The 25,314-nt window shown below is 41.0% G+C and overlaps 1 protein-coding gene across 1 annotated transcript in view; it reads left to right on the plus strand.

Moving 5' to 3' along the window:
• lrp5 (low density lipoprotein receptor-related protein 5) overlaps nt 1-24,748 on the plus strand; it is a 69,516-nt gene extending 44,768 nt beyond the window's left edge. The window contains exons 12-29 of the mRNA XM_084365158.1: nt 1,904-2,120; nt 2,227-2,380; nt 4,593-4,728; nt 5,699-5,943; nt 6,863-7,047; nt 9,384-9,532; nt 9,724-9,901; nt 11,182-11,378; nt 13,175-13,380; nt 13,595-13,785; nt 16,836-17,045; nt 17,146-17,271; nt 17,874-18,110; nt 21,155-21,265; nt 21,358-21,597; nt 21,689-21,831; nt 21,966-22,063; nt 23,185-24,748. Of these exons, the coding sequence (XP_084221284.1) occupies nt 1,904-2,120; nt 2,227-2,380; nt 4,593-4,728; nt 5,699-5,943; nt 6,863-7,047; nt 9,384-9,532; nt 9,724-9,901; nt 11,182-11,378; nt 13,175-13,380; nt 13,595-13,785; nt 16,836-17,045; nt 17,146-17,271; nt 17,874-18,110; nt 21,155-21,265; nt 21,358-21,597; nt 21,689-21,831; nt 21,966-22,063; nt 23,185-23,509 (3,348 nt within the window). The 3' untranslated portion in view covers nt 23,510-24,748. The remainder of the gene's footprint in view (nt 1-1,903; nt 2,121-2,226; nt 2,381-4,592; nt 4,729-5,698; nt 5,944-6,862; nt 7,048-9,383; nt 9,533-9,723; nt 9,902-11,181; nt 11,379-13,174; nt 13,381-13,594; nt 13,786-16,835; nt 17,046-17,145; nt 17,272-17,873; nt 18,111-21,154; nt 21,266-21,357; nt 21,598-21,688; nt 21,832-21,965; nt 22,064-23,184) is intronic.
• Nucleotides 24,749-25,314: the final 566 nt, after the last annotated feature.

Raw genomic sequence — 25,314 nt, forward strand, 5'->3', positions numbered from 1 at the left:
TATCAGTTTTCAACAGCCTAGTAATAAATGCCTTGGAACATATGCACACACACACACACGCTCATAAACATACACAGAACAGAGACAGATTGTGGCAAATTGTGTTGTGCATTTACATACGTTTATTCATGGTGCGTGTTTTACAGTTGTGTCCTCTGCCTGTGATTTTGTAATCTGTATGTTAACTTGAACATTTCAGACAAAATGTAATTCTTGCATCTGTTACTGATAATGTTGGAGGCAATGTAAAGATCCAGTGTATAGGCTAAGTGACATCTAGCGGTGAGGTTGCAGATGGCAAACAACAAAATATCCCCCGCCTCATCCTACCCTACGGTGGCCGCTAAAGACTTAGAGGCCCTCTGCACAGCCAGTGTTTGGTTTGTCTGTTCTGGCCTACTGTAGAAACATGGGGCTGCAACATGGCAGACTCTGTGGCAGAGGACTTGCTATACTCGATATGAAGAGCACATACCCAGGTAACGAAAATACAACAGGTTGCAGGTGATTATGCAGTAATGAAAACATAATTGTGAAAATTATATTTCATTTCTGCCAAAAGATCCTCCAAAATCTGTCACACTGGACTTTTAACAATAATCTCTAAACTACACTTTTATGCCTCCATGCTGGATTTTGGTAGTCAAAGGTCACTGTGATCTCAGAAACCTGAACTGGTGACACTAATCTTGCGAAACGCGCTGTTCCCTTTAATAAATGACTATAGTAAAGTCTATGTCAGTGTGCGGAGGATTTGTTTGTTTATCTAATGTATTTCATACCTTGTATGAAAGTCCTTCTCTTGTCTTGACTACATACAGTTTATCATTTGGACAGACACAGTTTATTATTTGACAAGCATACAACTCTGAGGCAATAATTCTAATAATGGAGCTTCAAAACATAGCTCTACTGTATGTAAGGGTAATTCCAAAGATTTGATACCATTTTTTCTTTTGTTTCTTTGTGTTTGACAACCCAGGCTTTTCAGATATCCATCATTAAAAACAACTGCTGGTTTTTTTTGGACAGTGTATTGTTGTGAACGTGCTGAAGTTGTTTTCTTGTGTTTTGTCTTTTCTGTGGCACCTTAAGTTGCAGTGTATTGAGCTCCTTCACTGAAGAGAAGGGCTCAATGTTGGTCACTTGGTTCTCCTGACTTTCATGGAAAATTTAAAAGAAACTCAATTTGCTTTCAAATAAACAAGTCCAGGTCTTCCCAATCGTCATTCACATTTCACTGTCCTGAGAAACATTGCAGCCACCTCCTTCATTGTATGCTTCCTGTGATTGTAGTTGAACTTTAGCTGGTCATCACAGTTGGCCTCTGGTGGCAGAGAAATAATTGTGTTGTTGATGAAATTGGCGTAATTCCCCTTTAAAATCACTTTTGCTGGTGTTTCCATTATTTAGCCCTACCCTGTAGCTGTCAGTTAGTGAACATATTTGGACACATAGCTTCCTGTGGACATCCCCGTTTTCTGCCTTATGTCTCATCAGTCACTATTTCCCTCTATCCTGTTTCCTCCAGCTCCTCTTTTCCCTTTCCACCACTTTCACAACCTCCCTATTATATTTGCCCTTATTTTACTCTCCCCTGGGAGGTCAAAGGTCAGGGTCAGCAACAGAATAGCAGCTATGGAGCTGGTGAATTTGGGACACCTCAGGGAAGTTGTCGGCACATTCTTTTGAACATTAAAGAAAGTGTTTTACCTTTCCAGCTTAATTTTGTTTTCCTGTTACAGCAAGGAAATCTAACTATTAAGAATGATATTCTACCATAGCTGACTGTTTTCTTTGACCATTAAGAATGTAAGGCCATAAGAATGAGTTATTAATATGTATAGTAGCTGAGGAAGGCCTCTAAAGGTTTCTCTGTCTCTTCTCTCCGTTCCCATCTCAGGTGATCAATGTGGATGGCAGTAACAGACAGACTCTGCTGGAGGACAAGCTGCCTCATATCTTTGGTTTTACTCTGCTGGGTGATTACATCTACTGGACTGACTGGCAGAGACGCAGCATTGAGAGGGTTCACAAAGCCACGGCTGTACGAGAGATCATCATCGATCAGCTGCCGGATTTAATGGGGCTGAAGGCCACTAAAGTGACAGAGACTTATGGTAAGGAGGATGGGTGATTTTTTTAAAAGCTCAGCAGTAGAACAGCCTGTGATAAAATTGAAATGTAAACTGCAGTATGAAGTAAATGTCAAAACTCTGTGTCTAGGTACAAATGGCTGTGCAGTGAATAATGGCAGATGCAGCCATCTGTGTTTTTGGAGTCGGCGGGCTGTCAGCTGTGCCTGTCCCATGGGGATGGAGCTCCTTTCAGACCTGCAGACCTGTGTCGTGCCAGAAGCCTTCCTGCTCTTCACCAACAGGTGTGCCTACCCGTCAACCTGCCTTTGACCTAAAATACATGCTCACTATTCCACTCATCCTGTTGTACTACAGTACATTTTAAAAGATTTAAAATAAAGCTTTATGTACTGTATCAATAAAGCTGTCTACACAGACCATGTAACAGCTTACATTTTACTTGTGCTCGAATGCGACCCAAAGCATATTTTACACTTCAACTCTATTTTCTTATGTTTTACATGCCTAACTACAGTGATTGTGTGTTGGGCTCAGTGCTGCCAAAACACAGGTGACCTACACCCAGAAGACGGGACCAGAATGTTCATCAACCATCACTGTCCCCCTCACCCCTAAGATTACTGACAGGGGGACCGTGTCTCTGTTCAAACCCAGACACTATCCTATCTGGAACCAGACCTATTACTAAAAAATTACTGAGAATCATTACATTTCGATGGAGTGTTTCTATTTTAACTGGCGCAGCTTTTCCAGCCTTTACGGCACAAGCAGCCCAGAAAACTCACAGACCAGTTGCATGTGTTGTTTACTACTCACATGAGGCTACTCAACCAATCAAACCTGTGTATTGCATTAAGCATTGTGATATAAGTCAGATATACACACACAGACAAGAACAACAATCGGATTAAATAACGGAAACAGAGCTTATGATCAAGAAAGGACTCTGACATGTTTATTCTTCCAACAGACAGTTTAAAATCAGTATGAGTCATATCTGAGACTGTGGTGATTATTAAATGCAGCAATGTGAAGTGCCACTACTAGACAGCACAGACCAAAATATTTTATATGACACAATGACATCATCATGTTCTGGACCTTTGCTTGAGGAAATTTTGTCTAACTGAGTTTGAATTTTTTTCCCCTGCATAATGCCATTCTGTCTGTTTCATACTGGACCTGAACATATCCTGTGTAGACACAGGCAGAGGGCTGAAGTTGCTGCTGCTGCTCTGTTAATGTGCTACTCATGCTGTGCAGCCAGTGCAGACATTGTGTTACAGTTTTCTGCCTTTCCTGCCCAGGGTCATTATACTGCTTTGATAGCAGTTGGCTGCTGTCAGACGTCAGTTCATTTCCTTGTCATGTAACAACAGAACATCTTCTTTTCAAATCATTCAGATTTCAAGCTTTTTGTTTTTAGAAATATTCTATAGTCTAATATAAGTAGATTTTTTTAACAGTAGTAATCGCAACCTTGGCAAATAATACAACATTTAGGTAAACTAATTTTATCTTGATTATACAACACAGGGTTGCATAACAAAATGGAAGTTCATAAACTCCTCCATGCTATATAAATTATAGAACATGTGTACAGTCATTTGCTTATATACTTTGTTACCAAGTATATCTTTTCAATATGTGTTGGGGTAATTGTAAACAGCATCATAATGATGGTGATGATAATATTGTCGGCAACACTGTCCACCTCTGCTCGTCCAACTGTAGTCCTGCACTCTGTCGGCTCAAAACATGGTCTGCCCGTCGTGTGCAACAGCTCAATCTGAGATGTTATGGTGGAGACAGGTCTCTGTGGGCACAACAGTCTCTTATTTTTCTGTTGTTTGACCAGCCTGAGTCCCACTTGTCCATTTCCTTTTCCCCTGACCGGACATTAGCCAGGAACAGCCTTAAACCAAGCTGGATTAGCATGGCTCTTGCTCTCAACTCTCTTCCTCCCTGGGGCGGTCCAAACGGTCGTGAACACCCGCTCTCTTCTCCAATGCTGATGACAGTATGACAGTATTTCTGCCATAGGCAATGCATACCGCTGAAAAAAAAAGAGCATTAAAAAAAAAGGTAGCATAAATCGGAGGAGCGTTTCCATTTGCTGCCATTATGGAAACTGCATGTCAAACATATGTAGAAACAAAAAAATGTACAGATTGAGTGAAGTTTTATGATGGTTAACTCTCACTATGAACAACAGCAGGACAAAGATTTGAAGAATATTGAATGTACCCTGTGTCATTGTCTTCCTCTGGACTTGGTTTGATGGCCATTTTCAATGCTGTCAAATCTGCTTTAGCTTGGACTTTGGCTTGGAGATAAAGTGATGTGGATTACTTCCCTGCATTTGTGTGACTGAGGAGAAATAAATGGATGTGAAATGTGAATGAATGAGTGTTGGTGTGGTCCTAACTTGCATTGAATTTGCAAAAATATAAAAATGTTTAAAAATGTTGACTCATGCTATCTTTTTCTCAGGGACAACATCAGGAGCATCTCTTTGGGTACCAACAGCAATGACGTGGCCATTCCTCTGACTGGAGTCAAAGAGGCCTCTGCTCTGGACTTTGATGTCTCTGAAAGGAGAATATACTGGACAGACATACAGGCCAAGGTGGGCTGGCTGGGCAGAAAAAAATTATGGAAGTTTGAGTTTTAATTTAAATTGAGTCTGATTAAAATCAACAAACAAAGTGTGTAAAAATAAACTACGGGATGTAATTCAGTCAGATTACATGTTGTTGGCTGTTTATTTTAGCTTTTTAGCTGTGTATTTATTCTTTATTTGGGATTTTGGTAATTTCATGACTTTGACTAAACTATGGTGAGGAAAGTACTGTAGGTTAAAGGGAAAAGGATTCACATAAGAATCACGTAAAAGTGGAACAACAACAACACAGTGCAGTGCCAGATGATTTACAGCATGCACATAGAGTTATCTTGTAGTTCATCTTTAAAGAAAGGCAACATTTTGGGCACATTTTGCATTTAACATATATGTCTATATATATATATATATATATATATGTACATATAACTTCACAAATAGCTTTGCATGGCAAAGTGAAGTATTTTGTGAGTACTTTGTACCCCATCTCCCATAGACTTGCTAACATTAGTGGAAAAGAGCACCATTCTCCAGCCCAGACAAATTAAAGCAGTTCAACTCGCTCCAGCAGTTTACAAAACTCCCAGTGAACTATGGTTGGATGAAGAAAGGAACTTGATCCGCAGTCCGTTTGATCTCAAAAGACCTGTGTTTGTTGCAGCACTGTGACTGTTATATCAGTAACAGCATAGTTTATGATTAACAGCTTCAATAACAGCACAGCAGAAGCCTCATCAGGACCAGTTAGCTTAACTACCAGGTATTTTTCATATTGCATTTCAGTGGAGTAAGAGCCTTAGAATAGTGCACTGCTTTCTGTTTATTTATTTGAGAAGCAGGTTTCAAATCAGGAATTGAATGAATTGAATTGAATCAAATCACAAAATAAACAGTTCCCATTTACCTTAATTTAAATGGTATTTGTTTCTTACTGTGTTCCACTCACTCTCTTTTCATTTCTTTGTCTTTGTCTCAGACAATCAGCAGAGCATATATGAATGGCAGCTCTGTAGAACATGTCATAGAGTTTGGACTGGACTACCCAGAAGGTATGGCAGTTGACTGGATGGGTCGTAACATCTACTGGGCTGATACAGGCACTAACCGCATCGAGGTGGCCCAGCTGGATGGCCAGTACCGTCAGGTTCTGGTCTGTAAGGACCTTGACAACCCGCGCTCACTGGACAACCCACGATCACTGGCACTGGACCCTGCCAATGGGTAAGAATGGGACCTTCACCATTTAAAAAAGGCATGACATATTGGCCACATTTTGCAAATCTACAGCCTCGTTGATTGACGTCCCTCATAACTTTTTTACATACCGTGTGTACATTACACTTCCAGCATGGAGACGTGTGTGAAATAGATTGTGTGGCATAACAAAGCTGTGACTTCAAACAGTGTAATTAGAACAGTGTGTGGATCAGCCCCATGGTAGTGATTCACTGTCAGACACCTGTTTTATGCTGGAGGTCCATGTCTCTCGAGGGTATGAGTTGATGCCAATGACTTCATGTGGCGTGTCTCTTAACTCTGTCTGAGGTAGTGAGAGTGTAGTAATGTCATTGTGTTGGTATGTAGGTACAACAGCCAGCATCCCGCCTCTTTCCCCCATAACCTCCATCTGAGAACGGGATGATTCTATTAAGCCTGTTTGTTAACAAGGCTGACATAATACCTGTTCATCCACAGCCAAACCATCCTGAGACTCTGATCTGCCTCTGTGTGAGTCTGTGTGTGTGTGCGTGAGCTCTTGTTTCGGTACATATGCCAGTGTGTCAAATTCCCTTACACATATCATTCACTTGGTGATGTCTTGATGATGTCATCGCCCAGAGCTGTCAACATACTTGCCTGAAGGCGTCTTATGTCATGTTATGATCACATACTATGCTCACATAAGTGCTCCAAAAAAGACAATAAAAACAGAGTAGTCCTCCTTTGTAGAACTTGACAAAACAAAAGTTGCAAAGTAGAAACAGGTTCCCCTTCTGGAATAGATGATCCAATTCAACAACTATTGTATCAGAAAATAACAGATCACTAAAACCACTGTGACTCAATAATAACTCTCTTACATACAGAGATGGACAGTTTGCGTGTGTGTCCCAGTCTGAAATAGTGTTTTGTCCCACAGCTACATGTATTGGACAGAGTGGGGTGGTCGACCTCGCATAGCCAGAGCATACATGGATGGCAGCACCATCACCACCCTGGTGGATAAAGTGGGCCGGGCCAACGGATTAACCATTGACTATGTAGACCATCGACTCTACTGGACTGACCTGGACACATGCATGATTGAAAGCACCAACATGCAAGGTACTGACACAAACACACCAGCACTCTATCAACCAGGCCAGGTAGAAATCACTGAAATGATAAACTTAAAACGTTCCTTTTTGGGGTTTTTAGTAGGGCTGCACCACGGTATGGTAAAAAAAACATCATACTGCAACTGGAGAAGGCAAGTTCAGAAGATATGACATTTGTCGGGGTCTTTAGCAAACAAACATGTTTTCTTACATCTGGAGAACAAGATTTGTAGGCCAGGGCATCCCTGCGGCAGTACAGTAATTCATTATAATGCTGTTTGTCAAACACTTACAGCTTGCAATTTGGATATTACACATTATTGTGATTTTGATAAAATTCTGATTCATTTTGCAGCCCTAGTTTTTAGTGTTTAAAGCCCATTGTCCTAGCACCACTACATTCCCCATCCTCCCTTTCTTCTTACAAGGTAGTACAAAGTGTTTAAAAAACTAAATAATGTTTAAAGTCCTTCTGTCCTGCTAAATTGATTTTTTTGCAATGGAGTTTATCTTTTGTCAGATGGCAGCGATGGCAGGTGTTTTAATCACCCACTGTAGAGCCTTCCTGTCCTGGGCCGTGTTGAACCATGCCAGTTTGTGATGTTTCCAGTCAGGATGCTCTCTATTGCTCCTCTGTAAAAGTTGACCAAATCTTGCTCCAGAATTTAGCCTTCCTAAGTTTCCATAGGAAGTAGAGCCTCTTCTGAGCTTTTAACCAGGGTGGTGATGTGTGATGACCAAGATAGGTTCTCACCACTCTCTTTCTTTCTCTCTCCACCCTGAGCCATTTTGTTTGCAGCAATGATGGTTAGTGATTATCAGAGATAATTATTAGTTATACTGAGAAATAAGATCGTATTTACATTAGATCGCCTCTGGAGAGCTACCTTTGAAGAAGGAATAACATGTATTTATTATTCAATTTAAAAATTCAGTCTCATAAAAAGTACTTGACTGTGAATTTGGAACTTGGATTAATAATTCATTTAAGAACTACAATCAAAATAACTCACTGATCATACGTAGGTGTGATATGTTCTAGGCTGAGGCAAGAGTGTGTCTGAGACACTGGTACCAGGTTAAAAAACGTAGTTGCATGCAAGACTTTGAGTCCATGTGAAGCATAACTTAACTAGCATCAGCTTAGGCCAACTGCCAATAACCAGACTACACAGAGAGTAGCCAGCTGAGGGTCACCCTATAGTAGCTCTAAACTGGGTCTCTGAGCAGTTTTTGCACCTAGGTGTGAAGGCCTGAGCAATTCTGGAGGACTGAGTTCAGTCCATTATGAAACCCACACTAAACGTATTCATCTGTGGACCCCAACAAAGGGGAAAGGCAGACTGTCTTAACCTTAATTCAATTTGTTGATGAAGGTTCTCAGTCATCCAGGTCATGGTAATTCTAAGTGCTGTATCATAGGCAACTGGACTTGTATCAGTTTCTTGAAGATGTTTCACCTCTCATTTAAGAGGCTTCTTCATTTCTAATTGTGGTGCCTGGGCTCACCATTAACACCTGGGCTCACCTAGCCCTAGCAGCCCACATGAAGGCCAGTTGGGTCAACAACCCACAAGTGGCCCTAATGACCCTGAAACTCAGAGCTCAAGTTGTCAAGTCCAGTTGCCTAAGATATAGCACTTAGAACATATTACCATTTACATATTTATTTATTTCAATATTTATTATGTTGACAGGATATAGTTATGAGTGTAAAAGTTTTTGCTAATTTGTATCCAAAAATACACCTGTGACTTATGATATAACTCTGCAACAACAGCAACTTCAATCCATGAGTTTCATATGATGGCCCATGTTATTTGGTCGCCCAAAACCAGATAACTGAACTAATGACACAAGGATATGGGATTAGAACTTGTTTTTTGTTCTTTATTCCACTGTGTCTTTACATACGTATACAGCACATCAGCCCGGCTATTGATTAGTTTGCTGCATTGAGGGTGAAAGTATATTTGTCACGTAGTTAAACAAAATAGTCCAATCAGAAGCTTTTTTCTCGACGTAAGTGGAGAACAAAACCCTGATCCTCTACCACGGGGATGGGCTGGTTACCCAGAGCGATGAATTCAAGTACCTTCTCTGTAATATTTTTGGCCATGTTGCTGTCTCAAGGATATTTCTCTTTCCTTTTGAAAGTATCCGCGAGTGTTTGTTGCTTTGGTGCCTTTGCCTGTATTCCTTTGAGTGTTTGTTTTTTATGTGCCGTACCGATCAATGAAAGAATGCCCATATCGGCCCCGATCCCGATCATCTACTTGATGCTGGGATGATGTCATTGTTGTATGTGATGCAGGTGTATTCATGTTGTTATATCTTCTGCAGGTCTTCAGAGGGAGATCATAGTAGATGACCTCCCTCACCCCTTCGGTCTGACTCAGTACCGGGATTTTATCTACTGGACAGATTTTAACCTGCGTAGTATTGAACGGGCAGACAAACGCAGCGGACTAAACCGCACTGTGGTGCTGCAGGTATGGAACCAGTTTTGTTTGAAGGTCAAATATCAGCTAATTTAGTAACCAAAATGTTTCATTTTACTGTTCATGCTCTTAATTTTTTCTTTTGAGACTGCCATTAAAATTTGTTGGGGGGGGGTTTAAAGTTATGACTATCAATATATTCAGTCCAGAGGTACTGAACTCTACCGCTGTTACATCACCAGGGCCAGCTGGAGCTGATGTTGGACATCTTGGTGTTCCACTCCTCCCGTCAGGAGGGTATCAACGAGTGCTCACATAACAATGGCAACTGTGCCCACCTTTGCCTCGCCACACCTGCTGGTGCCCAGTGCCGCTGTGCCTCCCACTACACTTTGAACAGTGATGGAAGAAACTGTAGCTGTAAGTAAAGAGCTGCTGGGATTTTGAGAGAAACACCAGTCTATAAAGTCTACCGACCAGTTAAAGCGCACTCCAATGCTAGTCACACTCACATGCACATTCATACGCTGATAGCAGAGGCTGCCATGCCATGCTGACCTGCTCATCAGGAGCAATACAGTGCCTCCTGTCCACAGCGCCCCTCAATATTTCTATGCCCATTCACATATCCACTGACACACTGATGGGAGAGCCAGCAGTATCTTGCCCAAGGACAAGTAGACATGCAGCTGAAGCTGGGAATCAGTCCCCCCGCCTGAATCAGAAACCAGGGTGACGTCCTACTAAAATATTATAAAATACTAGACTCATGATCAAATCCAATGTATAAATATGATCAATAAACAGAGGAAATCATGAATAAGCAATTGTCTCTTAAAGAAGCTCGCTTAAAATAAAGACCTGTCTCTCTCTATAGCTGGGTAAATAAAGGCCATTATTTCAGAAATAATGGTACAGCTGCTTCAGTGAAGCCCCCTCCTGTGGTTTAACAGTGAAAGCACAACCATACAGGTAACTTTAGTACCATTATTTTAAACATGAGTGGAAATGCATAGATTTGGAAATGTCTCTTCTCTCCTATCTATAAACACTGAGAAGTGAGCTGGTTTATATTGGAAACGGGTTAAATATTTGAACCTATTTGGAAGATTTTTTTCATTTTCTTTACAGATTCAAGTACTGAAAACAGTCGACAGTTGAGTTACAAAACATCAACAGTGAGATGGGTGGAAATCTGTTTGTGTGCATGAGCGATTGTTTGCCTAGTGATTGACTCGACCCCAAGTTTAAGGGGTTTTCCTGTCTTTCTGCTTCCCTGCAGCTTTTATTTGGGACTCAAAAATAAATGGAACAGAGAAGAATTAACCTCAGTTGCCTTTATGTGAACATCTGCATACACATACTGTCACATTGAAATCCAACATACTTTTGTTATTTCCAAAGAGTGGAGGCTCTCCACACTTCCTCAGCTTTTGAGACCATCATTTAGAACTGTTTCAGCTCTTCTGAAGTCATGGTGTGTGTGTGTGTGTGTGTGTGTGTGTGTGTGTGTGTGTGTGTGTGTGTGTGTGTGTTTGTGTTTGTGTGGGTTTGACGTTCTGTGTTTTGACCCTGTGTGTTTGTCTTTATATTTCACAACTGCATTGAGCAAACTCTCTGGCAAAAGGAAGGCTAACACTGTGTACACTCATTCCATTCCTTCATCCATCATCCCCTCCTCTCTGCCTCTCTGTCTGCAGCTCCCTCTAGTTTTCTGCTCTTCACTCAGAAGGCCAGTATCAGCAGGTTGGTTTTGGGAGAGCAGAGTCCTGACATCATTCTGCCCATCCACGTTCTGAGGAATGTCCGGGCTGTCAGCTACGACCCGCTGGACCGGCTGGTCTACTGGCTTGATGGACGACAGAACATACGCAGAGCCAGAGACGATGGAGCCATGGTAAAACTCATGCTGACATTAATGTATATGAGCCTTTATGTATATTAATGGCTGGTAGTGGATACTGACTTGTAATATCTTCAACATGTTTCTCCTTGAAATCAGTTTTCACTAGCGTGGAAACTTGAAATCAAACAAACAGTAAACATATCCTCACTTCAGTGTTAATGATGTTCTGCAGTAGGGCAGTAAAATACACATATCAGCTGTGCCCCAGCCTCCTTTCAAGGACACAGCCCACAAAACACTGTCCCTCAGAGGACTAATGGGCAATAGGTTGATTCTGCTCCTCTTCCCCAAACAAAGTGGTTTATAGAGATTCTCCTCACAGAGACCAAAGCTAATGGTGCAATCAGGAAGTTGTCATCATGTGGATCACCTGGGAATTATTTAAAAATGGATGATTTGTATAGAAGTCCAGAACTTCCATGCTGCTGTAATGCAGTCTATATCTGAAATGGCATCATAAGGTGCCGGAACACATGGAACAATACTCTATGTGCATATGTCATCAAGATTTTACTGCTACACCCTGAGTTTAAGAGTTAGATTTATATTCAAGTTCTTACTTCATCCAAATATGTTATGTACCAATTTTTGACGAGGATATGATAACCATTGTTAGAGGATTCATTAAAAAAGAATTTTGCAAAAAAGTTGAAAGATGAAAAATCTTGACTAAAGAATCAAGGGAGGAAAATAAATAAATGCCTATAGGAGTTAGTGTGACTACATGGTTCACTGGTTTGTAGTTCTCCGTGGGGGAAAAAAAAGCATAATATGTGCTCTCAATTTTAATAATTTGTGCACATGGATAACCTAATTTGTGCTATTGATCACAGTCAGAAATCCCTTTCTTAATGAAAAACACACACACCCATGCTTTTTCTGCACACAGAGAGAACACACTTGGAAAAATAAGACAAATTATTCATCTGCACGGATTATTTAGCACAAATCTTCAAATCTAGACAAAAGAAGGTAAAAAAAAGTGTATTGTATCATGTATTAGTTGTAAAATGGATTTGATAGAGGTAACCCCAAATTTGGACACAGCTTTAGTTTAACACTTCTAGGGCTCTATCTTACTCTCAGTACAAAGTGTCGTTGCTAGTTTCAGACCAACGCAGCAGCGCCCATGTTGTGTAAATAGTAAATGTACTTGCGCCTACGTGTTGTTCTTAAAGTGAGTTGTAGTCAGGACACACCTCACTTTAAGGCGGATGGCGGACAGCTATCTTGAGGCAGCAGAAAGCGACAGCGCCATAGACCAACAAAAACCTGGTCGAAAGTCAAAAGTGTCTGTCTCTGTTTCCTGCTATTAAAAGGACGCATTAGATGCACCTTCACAGGCGGGTTCACACCGTTTATACACTCTGATTTTATAATTTATGATTTCAGTTATTTTAAACATTTCCATGAACACAGTAATGTACTGTAACAAATATTGTGGCACATTAAGCTGATGTTATTAACTCTCCAAAGGGTGCAATGCAAAATACAATGACAAAGCAAGCCTGGAGTGCTTTGTGTCCACAGTGTAAAGGTTAAGCAAACTGTATTCGGACATACTTGGGAGGTGGCATTTGGAGTTTGTTTGGAGGGCTGAAAGAAAGTGTGTAACACCCTATTTTCAACCTTAAGGATTATCCTAACTCCATGCCGCTTCATACTGAGATGAACACTGTAGCTAGATGCAGATTGATAAGATCTACTGTCGCAGTGAGACAAAAAACAGTTTGTTAGCTGTACATGACTTTAAATAAAACTGATGACCTTGCTATGTTTGCCTCCAGTCTTCCATGATAGTGAGCAGCAGTGTCCAGCAAGTGGACAACCAGCTTCATGACTTGAGCCTGGACCCCTACAGTCGCCACATTTACTGGACCTGTGAGACTACCAACACCATCAACGTTCAGAGGATGGACGGACACACTGTGGGCGTGGTCTTGAAGGACGACACCGACAAGCCACGGGCCATTGTGGTCAATGCTGAGAAAGGGTGAGCTCATTTTTTTAAATTAGTGACTTGGTGTTACAAAATAAATGCCTGGTTACATCGAGATACTGTATATTGTACTTTATGTATGGAATGAAAAGAGTGCTATCCAATAACTGATTAGAACTGTATAACTGTGAACTAAGTGTTGTATCCCAGTGACACAGTGAGCATAGGCAATCACAATGTCCCAAATGTGTCTTTGCCCACCCTGCAGGTACATGTATTTCACCACAGTGCAGGAGCGCTCAGCCAAGATCGAAGGAGCCAGCCTAGATGGGACAGAGCGAGAGTCTCTGTTCACCACTGGTCTCATCAGGCCAGTAGCCCTGGCTCTGGACAATAAACTGGGAAAACTGTTCTGGGTCGACGCTGACCTCAAACGCATTGAGAGCAGTGATCTGACAGGTGAGTCACCATAAACAGATATAACTAAAATAAAGAAATGTCTTAAATATCATATTGATGCACATGTTAATGAAATTAATCAAGAAAAGCACCATCACCACTACACAGTATGTGTATGAGACAAAGAAATAATTATGTAGTAAAAATAAAGGATTAGATGTTTTAAATGCATGCTACTTTACTACAATCTGATGGCAATTTAAGTGCCTGAGTCACCACTGTAATCTAACTAGTGGTGGCTACCTACTGTAGTAATAATTCTGTAACACTTTAAACAAGGGCAGGGCAATATGGCCTTAAAATACTGCAGTATTTTAGAAACAATTCCTACAGAGAGAGACATTTTGGTTATAATAAGATCGGTCTTGGAACCAGAAACCTGAAAAGGTACTCAAGGAAAAAGGCTTGCTCTGAAATAGTAGTTGTAAAGCAAGCTGAATGTACATTCTCGCTCCTTTTCTGCCCTTGTAGCTAGACCCCCTTTGCTTATTTATATCCACATTCAGATACAATGAAAACATGACCATGGACAGACATTTATTGAAGTCATTCCACACACAGATAATATTATTTGTTGAACTGAGACTAAAGAACACAGACAGAGACAGGTACTGTAGCACTGTTTTGCCTTTTTTTTGGTGAGATGGTTTGAATCAAACAGCTTCTTAGTGTGATAAGTGAAGGATGCCTGTTGCTTTTTTTAACTGCTGACAGAGTATGGGTTAATTTTATTTAAGACACAGTTCATGTAAACACAAAGCTTCTTGCTGTCCTGCTTGCCCTGCATTCATTTATGTTGGCTCATCGAACCACAGCCATAACAATCCAAACAGGTTACTGCTCGAACAAAATACAACTAATCATTTTGTCAGGAAAGAAGCATAAGAAGAACACTGGCTGCATTAAGTCAAATGGCACCACCACTGCGCATCAGTTGTTTGTTTTTGAGCTATTCTTGACCCACACTGCACATAAATGACGTCATACAGGTCCAGTGTGTGTGGATGAGGAGGAACTATTTGCAGAAATGTAATATGGTATTCATAATTATGTTTTCATTAGTGTATAATCAGCTGAAAGAGCCACTGTGTTTTGTTACCTTAGAATGAGTCTTTTATATCTACAGAGGGAGTGGGTCCTCATAGATCTGTTAAGGGAAATCTGCATACAGTGTCAGAGGCTGAGCCCCTTTCATACGACAGCTGCTCATGTTATGCTCGGCAGCAGATGTTAGTAGGACCCAGAAGCAGACACCAAGCCTGAGGAAGGTTAAAAGGGTTTTTATTGAATCACTTGGTGGAAGGTGTACATCGCATGAAATGACAGGTAGTCTGGAAAATGTGTCAGTCACAGAGATATGAGACAAGAGAATATCATAGCGTACAGCAGGTGATGTTACACTGAGGATGATCCTGTTAACCTGCCTAAAAGCTGCTGTGTAAAAATAACACCATGCAACCCTAAAAACCTCACTGTAAATTGGCAGCCGTGTTGATAATTTGGTGAACAAAACATTAATTTTGCACCAAGTTTGTTCTATGTACATATTTTTAGTTAATTTTGGTATCACATTTAAACCCCATTCATATAGATTAAAATGATTTCAAGTGAAATTAGTGTTATTTTTAGTGTGATGAGTTCACGACAGGTCTGGACCACTTGCAGATTTTGTTTGTATATAAGAGAAACTTCTATGTATCACTGGTACAGTAAATGCCACATAAGAATGTATCTGTTTATGTGTGGTTTTAAAATTAGGCTTTTTCTCCATTATCATTGTTTAACATAGAGCACTGACAAGTTTATTTTCAAAATGTAAGATGCTCAGCTTAGTTTTTTATCTTGATCATTGAAATTATTTAGAAAAGCAAATTTATGGGATATTTATCGAAAATATGATATATTATTCTTAAATCTAATATATTACTCATTTCACTTTTTTTGAACTTTTAATATTGGTATTGGTCTCAGTTTGAAAAATCCATAATTGGTCAGGATATAGATAGAATCATGTGACATTGCGCTAAAACAACAGTTGAAGTGAGTCACTTTCAGGTGGACAAATGATGGTTGACATTAGGGCTTTTGACTTTTGGGTGTCTGATCCAATTCAGAATCGATTCTCGATTCAAAATTGATTATTGATTGAATGAAAAGAAAAGGGGGCTCTATTTTCAGCCTTTCGCTCCAGTTTAATGTGTGCTAAACCATTAATTGGGTTTCTTAATCTGCTGAAATACAATGTGAAACAAAACTGGAAATTAAGGTAAACGATCTGCAGTCTGTTCATGAATTTATGAAACAATTAATTTGAAAGCATTAGTGCGTATATGTGGATAACAAAATAAGGGGATGTGCTCTGCTGTGTTATTAATGTTATAAGTCCAGCAGTGAGAGCAGCCTCTCTGCTGCACTGTTAGCTCCGGGGGGTCCATCATTGTACAAGATGCTGAGCAGAAGCAGAGTTTTTGAGCAGAGTTATTTTCTTGAACGTGTTGAATGCTGCGATGTGTGTTTGTTAGCTTGTTAGTGGTTGTCAGCTGGTCTTGTTTCTTACTGCTGACCACTGCTCCACTCCGTTAACGTCAGTCTCTGTGTGACAGCATTTTGACATTTGTGAATAGATTCTGAATCATGAGAGACAAGAATTGTGATTCTTATGTGAATCTATTTCTGGTTGTCATGTAGTACAGAGATTTGTGAAATCTGCAAATCTCCTTATGGCTGGTCTTTTTCAGATGTAAATGTATCGTCTAAAGATATATGGTCAAACAAGGTTGTCCGAAACTGCCAGTCAGGTTAACTCGTTTTGGGTAGACTCAAGGTGTCATTTTCTTTAGTCTTTACCAAATTAATATTGGGTTTCCAACCTAACATTAGTGAAAGTGTTAGTATAATGTTAAAGAAATATACATTTTAGATGAATATGATATGTCAACTTCGAAATGCCTTCATGATAAAACATATTGTATGTAGGCTACATGACATGGGGGTTTTCTACTGGAATTATTGCAAAAACATTGTTTATGAAACAAATTAATCTCCCCCAGGAGCCAATCGCATCGTCCTCCAGGATTCCAACATTCTCCAGCCAATGGGGCTGACAGTTCTGGGAGATCATTTGTACTGGATCGACCGACAGCAGCAGATGATAGAGAGGGTAGACAAACTGACCGGAGATGGACGCACACGTATACAGGGTCGGATATCATACCTAACCTCTATCCACGCTGTGGAAGAGATGGAACCACAGGATTTTGGTATGGACCTCTGTTACTGACATTTACATATGTAGTTTATTGCAACAGGAAGTAGTGGTTTTTGTTTGACTTTTAAGTAAAGGCTGTTTCCTTTCTTCAGCATCCCACCCTTGTTCCCGTGACAATGGGGGCTGTTCACACATCTGCATTGCTAAGGGTGACGGCACACCCCGATGCTCCTGCCCCATGCACCTGGTGTTACTGCAGGACCTGCTGCACTGTGGAGGTGAACAACAAACCATATTAATAGGACTCCGGTGTCTGTGGTGTGGTGAGACACATTCACTTTAGGATGCAAACTGACCCCCCTCCTTTGCGTCGCACTAGTGTTGTCAAGATATTGGAATTCATAACTTCAATACTGTAAAAAACATCAATATGCGATTCCAATGTTCGTTACCTCATGGAAAAATTTAAACAACATTGAGTGCATAACATTTTTATTAGCTTGTAGCTTCTGTTCTGATGGGTCAGAAGTTAATTTAACAGTGGGAAGTGGCCTATGTGTCAACAAGTGTATTAATACTGCTGAAATTACTACTGAAACTGTTAAAATATTCAGAAACAATATGTATATATATTCTTGTTTTATAACTACATGTTGAAATAATACAAGCAGTAGAGAAGAAATATACAGTGACAGATTTTTATTATTATATTAGTCCTGTCCCTCCTGCCTCTGTGACCTCCTGAAATTCAGTGTTCATATTTTTCATCTGCAGTGAATGTTACATTTTTCACTGCTGTTCCCTCCTTGTCCTTTTCTCCTCTTCCTCTCCTCCTCCACACTGTGAACATACTGTATGTTGCATCTTCTTTCTCTCTCAGAGCCTCCCACGTGCTCCACAGAACAGTTCACCTGCTCCACAGGGGAGATAGACTGTATTCCTATGGCCTGGCGTTGTGACGGCTTCCCTGAGTGTGATGACAGCAGTGATGAGGAGAACTGCCCTGTCTGCTCAGCCTTCCAGTTCCAATGTGATAAAGGAGGCTGCATTGATGCTCAAAGGCGCTGCAATGGTGAACCAGACTGTGCTGATCACTCTGATGAGCAGGACTGTGAAAGTAGGTTTAAATTACTTCATAGAAAATAACTTACATACTAAAGCCTTGAACACACTGAAACAGTAAATATTAGCCCATCTTATGTGCAGCTTCTAGCATCTATGCTATCCACTTAGTAAGTTGTATGACTAGTACATAGAAATACAGTTTAAAAAGCAGTCAAGTGTTCCTTGAGACAATGTAATACAATAGATTATCTGGACCAAAGCTGCCATTGGCTGATGTGTCTAATATTACATGTGGTACTACATTCTGTTTTCTGTACATAGATTTATCCGTGACACACCACCACACTTTTACCATTCTTACCACACAATGAAATTAGATGATATGAATGTATTAAGACATGTTAAATCAATTGGTAAAATTGAGAAATGCTGCACCGGAAAATAGGCCAGAATCCAGAAATATTATGATCAGATATCTCAGAGATTCTCTGAAGAATACTGACCATTTCTGATGCATTATTCTCACTTTTGTTGATATGCACCATATCAGTTCAAACATTTACTCAGTATATTTCGTGCTTAAATAATATATCCTCCCAACATGAAATCTGTGACTCTCATGCTCGGAGAATATCACTATGGATATCATCATATTTGGAATATTCAGGCAATAATACCCTGGATTCTTGGGGTTTTGTGCAGTGCTGCCTCTGTCAGATGTCAGATACTGATGAAGAGAATTTAGGCATTTCTCCCCTGATTATTTTATAAACGTGGTTAATCAAGATCAGTGTAATTAACAAAAGTCATGATAGAAATACTCTGCATCACCTACACTCATTACACTGGAAGTTATTTTATTCAGCAACACATTCTCCAGCCTGTCAGCCCACACATCAAATTAATAATATAAAGGAATCTACAGAATGCTCACCTGCAGTTTACATTACAACAGTATGTAAAGCTCATAGCCTCTGGCTCTCCTGACGGCCTCTCAGTGTTTTCTTACAGGCTGGGCACAGTGGATGTGTGTGCAGTGCTGCTGCGTGGTGTTACCTATCGCTTTTCATGTCGACGCCCATGTTAACAGGTGTGCCCGTGTCAAGCTTGGCTGCTGCGTTGCGTGATCTAGAGATTCAGTCATATGGATATCATGCCAGCATTTTACCTCAGTTTTAATGTCTGTATGTGTAGAATATGTCACAGACATGAAGAGAATACAAATACAACAGGTGAGGGGCAGTTTTTTTCCTGTGCACTCTTTCTTTCACTTTCTCTCCCTCGTTCCCCTTCCGGCTTTCTCGCTCTTTTGGCGGGGTAAAAGAAAATCACGCCATCCTATTTATTGATAATTATCAAAGTCAAACTCCATGTAAACAGACAGGGCAGGCAGGAGCTGTGCTTCAGCAGCAACGTAGCTGCCATGCAGCCTACGTGAACAGAAACACGTGAGTGAGCCACAGCAGCTCGGTAACGCAGTCTCCACGCAGCGCACCGGCATCCAGTGTCTCCAGCCTGTTAGTGTACACAGACCAGTTAGAACTGTGTAAGGGTTCCTATCCATCAGTTTCATCAAAAGCCTTCCACCATTACATTCAAAGTTCAAGGTGATTTATTTGTCATGATACAACCAGGGTTGCACAATGAAATGAAAGTTTGGAAACTCCTTCATTCTGCACATATAGAACAGATATAGTGATTTATCTACATGTACACAAGAACACGTAGAACATATTTTTGAATTTGTGTCGGGGTGAATGTAAACAGCAGCAACAAGAGGGGGATGATAGTATGGACGGCATCCTCACATTAAACGTTTGACATCAGGACAACACTGTCCGTCAACTTTGACTGTGTGTGAGCACCAAGCATCAATGATGCTTCATCTCAAAGTATGGTGCTCTTAAATTAAAACCTTTGCTGTCTTCTCCAATGCTGATGATTACATTTCTGTCAGAGGTAATATGCATATACATAAAATGTAGCGAAATGTCAAGGAGCTACCATTCGCTGCATCTATTTCCTCATAATTTCCTATGTTTTTATAAGCATAATAAACATGTGGTTCCCTTGTTGGCCTAATTTTTTTATACATTTTGGAAACTATTATTTTGATAAATTCATTTATACTCGGTGGCGCAGTACTTAGCACTATTACTGTACAGCAAAAAGGGTCCTGGGTTCTAATCCCCTTTGGGATGGGGTCTTTCTGTTTGGACTTTGCATGTTCCTTCCCATGTATGCATGGGTTTCCTCTAGGTGCTACAGTTTCCGCCACCAACTCTTCCATTAATTCTCCCTTCAGTGCCCTTGAGTTGGTCCTCAGGGGCTGTACAGAGAACCAGTTTCACTACTATGATTGAATGTGATGAATACATTGATTGTTTAAAATAGTGGACAGAGCCACTGTAACGTCACCCATAGGTTTCTAAAGAGCCAGAATAAAGCTCAAAGTGGGGGATACTGCCCATTGCAATCTTAGCAGTGCCTGACTCTGCCTAACTCCCAGCTAATCCAAAATGGGCAAAGAGGTGGAGTGTGGGTGGAGCTGAAGCAAGCCTAGTTAGTTGGACAAGCCCACCTGTCAGCAAGATAGCAAGCAACAACTGCCACACTCACCAGATACTCCATTTTTTCTGTTATCCTGCAGCGTCTTTTCCTTTCCCCATCTCTTCTCTATACGTCAGTAAGTAGCTAAAGTAACGTTAGGTACATTTCCCCTCAATTCAGCAGTCCATTGAGAGCGTTACTGTACCATCCAGTGTATTTTGTCCCCTCCGTGGCTCATTACAGTAAGTGAGTGAAGATAAATAATTTTTTTAATCCTAAGAGTTTAAAAAACAAGCTCTGTACTCTCCTCAACTCCCGGTGTTCTCTGGAGTCCTGAAGCTCTGGGCTCTGTCCGCAGCTGTCTCCTCCAGAGCTCACCGGCTGTCTGCCGGTTAACGCTGACAGAGTGACTCATTAATCCAAAACACGGCCGCCTGTCCCTCCACACCGGTCTTTAAGTCCAGTTAACCAGACAGAAAGTTTGTCCGTTATCATATCCTTATCATAATTTCGAAACTGACAGGGATGTTTCTTGCTCTCCTCCAGCCATCTGTCCTCCTAACCAGTTCCGCTGTGGTGACAACCAGTGTATCACCAAGAAACAACAGTGTGACAGTTACTCTGACTGTCCAGATGGATCAGATGAGCTCGCCTGTGGTAAGAACATTGAAATACTCATGTACACATGTATGGTCTCTGGTTAATTACTTGTATTGTCGCTGACTCTGCCTCATTCTTTTTCTTTTTAGAGTATGTGTCTCCTCCCTCCAGCGGCATCCCTAATACTGGGCCTAACACCATCGGCCCGGTCATTGCCATCATCCTGCTTGTCTTCGTGATTGGGGGAGCTTATTTTGTCTGCCAGCGTGTGGTGTGTCGACGCTACAAGGGCCCCAGTGGGACTTTTCCTCATGAGTATATCAGTGGTACACCCCATGTGCCCCTCAATTTCATAGCCCCCAGCAGCTCACAGCATGGCACCTTCCAAGGTGAGATCGGACACACAGCAGCATTGGTGTATACTTAAACAAAATTACTCATAGGTTACAGGATTTGTAAAATGTAAATTTCTGTTCACAGGTATTTCCTGTGGAAAGTCCATGATGAGCTCAGTCAGCCTGATGGGCAGCAGCAGCAGTGGGGCTCCTCTCTATGACAGGAACCATGTGACTGGAGCCTCATCCAGCAGTTCATCATCTACCAAGGGAGCCTTCTACCCTCAGGTCCACACACACACACGCACGCACAAACACACACACACACACACACACACACACACACACACACACACACACACACACACATTCCTGTTGTATCCTCTCCACAGTCAGATAACACAGATCTTTTTTGTTTGTAGATCCTGAACCCTCCTCCATCCCCGGCTACTGATCGCTCTCTCTACAACACAGAAGTCTTCTACTCATCCAACAGTCCATCCACCACCAGATCATACAGGTAACACACACTCACATAGTCTGGAAACAGACTCCCAAAGATGGACCATGTGGATCTCACCACCAAGTGTTTGACAAAGATGCAGCTGTGTCAAGGCTTGGATCCACTGTTAGTGTACCATTGGGCTTTGCCGCTTTTATTCCTCCAGCAGATATTAACCTCTAATCCAGATTGCTTGGTCAGTCATAGCAAACTCATGCTGTTCATTCAAACTTTCAAAATTTTCCGAAGACATTCAAATGTGAGGCTGAATTATGTGGAAATGTGTGCACAATTATGTAGAATATCTCTTTGGTGGAATGGTGCAGTCAATAAAAACATACTGATGCAGAATATATGAAGCTGTGTGATTAAGATTATTTTAACAACTAAAAGGGGGTAGGGTTGTGGACACTAATGTACATGACTTATTTATTTTGACAATGCATTGGGTACATTTCATGGTCATAACTATTATTTCAAATTGTTACTATATTCACCTGTAGTATCTTAACGGTATGTTTAGGGAAAGCAAAATGAGAAAACTGTATCTTAAGCAGTTATCTTCTGCTCTAATGAAAACTAAGAATCCGCCTGGAAACTAAATGTGATGTAAACAAGTATGTGCAGAAATAGTATAAGCGGACTGTAAAAGGTTTAAACTAGCTTAATTAAACTAAAACTTAAAAAAAGCTTATGTCGACATGAGACACAGATCTCTCACAGATTTAATAGGATGGAATAGCTTCAAGTTAACACAGCTATATTCGAAGTATTAGATTCACTAAAAGAAAAATGTGAAATTGCTGAAATGTTTGAATTCCGCCTCTCCTCCCTAGTCATCTTCTTGCTCAGTAGTAGAAGTGCAGCCAAAACAACAGGATTAAGCTAATGATAAGAAATAAGACTGAAGTACAAAGATACAGAAAAGACACATTACTGAACAACAATGGAGTACATATAGTAATATATAGTGTTATGTATGACAATACCCAGATTTTCTCACTGGACTCACTGCTGTTGAGGAGGATCTCAGTTTGATTCCACAGCTTCTCATTAGTGATGATAGGACAGAGTTCAAATCAAAATTTATCGAAATACCTGAACCCTGATCTGAACTAACTCCGTCTCCTCCCCATCAGACCGTACCACCCAGTCCGAGGTGCCGCCCCACCCACTACTCCCTGCAGCACTGATGTCTGCGACAGTGACTACACCCCTCACCATCCGCCGGCTGGCCTGGCATCATCGACGGGCCGCTGGAAGGCCGCGGGCCATGGCAGCCATGGCAAACACAACAAGTACTACATGGACCTTAACTCAGACTCGGACCCCTATCCTCCACCCCCTACCCCCCGCTCCCAGTACCTGTCAGCTGAGGAGAGCTGCCCTCCGTCCCCTTCCACTGAGCGCTCCTACTTCCACCTGTGCCCCCCTCCTCCCTCGCCCTGCACCGACTCCTCGTGACCCTCCAACAGCCCAGGAGCCCTGTGAGGAAGGAATGGATGAAGTCCACTTGCTACACGAACTGGCCATGTCTGGCCAACTTTAACAGGGAAAGAACTCATGTGCCAACTTCCAGCCCTGACCAGTTCACACATGCTGCTTTATATCAGCTGGTCAGCCTCAAGTGCATTACTTAATGTCCCTACATCCCACAATGATCATTTTATCATTCCAGTCATCCTGGAGCTCTCAGGGTGAGCATCATCTGATCCGTTCTATGTCTGTCTTCCACATGTCCTGCTCTAACATTTACTCCCTCATGGCAGGTTGAAGGTTAGAGGCCCTGCCTGCCTTGTTGCTGGGCACGAAAAGGAGACGACAAGTGAATACAGCCAGCAGCTCTCTCTTGAATTGTCATTCCATCAAACGAAGAACTTCCTTCACTGGGCCACTTCTTAATCACAAAATTTTGAGAATTCCATTTGTCCAAATATAAGCCTATTATCCCCTCGCATGCTGCACCTGCCCTGTCCTAAATCCTTCAGCATGTGTATTGAACTCACTGAGAGAGTTACCAGTTGGCACTGGTGTTGTGTGAAAACCAATATCCAGTGCCAAAAATCATTTATTAAGATTAAAGCCAAGTAATGGAGCGCCACTTGGCTGAGACCATTTGTCTTCTCCTTCCTCACAGCATCCAGACCAGTGGCAGGACTGTACATAGTGTTAAAATAATATGAACAAAAATAAATCAGAGAAGAAATTATTTTACTATTTTATTCAGGCTGGCTGATCCACTGCTCCACAAAAAGCAAAGTTGAGTGGATGCATGCATGAGTGAATGATGGATGGGTGAATGATTACACAGCTATGTTCATGAGAATATGTGAATGTTTCGCTTGATGTTAGAAATTAGATAATTTACAGACGATGACTGAATGAATTTGTAGGATTATGAATGAATGAATGAGTGGATGGATGGATGCAATAGGGCCAAGATCAAAGTGTGAAATCTTTTGTACATTGTTTTGAGATTGTTTCCCTTACATTTCACATTGAGAATTCTTTGTAGCTGAACAAGGGGCCTTCGAAGTGGTCGAGCTTTCCCCAGTCAACACAGAGACAAAGACAAATCTGCCCTGTGTGACTTCTTTATCCCATGAAATCACCATGTCACATCAACATACCAAATGAATACCAACATGTAAAATTCTTGTACATATAGTATATGTAATGAAGTCAATGAGTGAGTTGTGAGAAGTGAATTCTTTTCATTGTGAATCTGAACCTCTTCCATCACGTGTACTTCACCCTCATCGTCCCGTTTACCAAAAGTATGTTTGCTGCTATTGTGTACATACTATAACATTTACTATGACACTACACAGAAAGCCCAAAATTACCACTTTCATACTGACAATAGATCATGAAGCTATTATACAGTTAATAACAAATTATTCTTATAGCGACTTTTGTTATTCGTATTTCTGTTTGTGTATAGATCATTATGTATGTTTCTGTGTTGGCCGCCATGTTTGGTCTAAAGGAGTGTTTTTTTGGAGTAAAGTGAAATCAAAGTGAAGGGTTGAAAGAGTTCCTGCTGATACAGTTTATTCAGAGCTGCTCCAGAAATCAACAGAAGTTCTTAGTATGCTTGAGATGAATCTTGCCTGATCTAGCTCCAAGAACGATGTTTTTGTGTGGTTTTAGAGTGTTGACTCCACCAACAACCCTGATTCCAAAATAGTTGTGGCACTGTGAAAGTATAAATAAACCACAATGTAATTATTTGCTCATCCTTGACATGACATATAGGAAATGAAAAC

Source organism: Pagrus pagrus, assembly GCF_965226575.1.
Source record: "Pagrus pagrus genome assembly, chromosome: 10".
NCBI lineage: Eukaryota > Metazoa > Chordata > Actinopteri > Spariformes > Sparidae > Pagrus > Pagrus pagrus.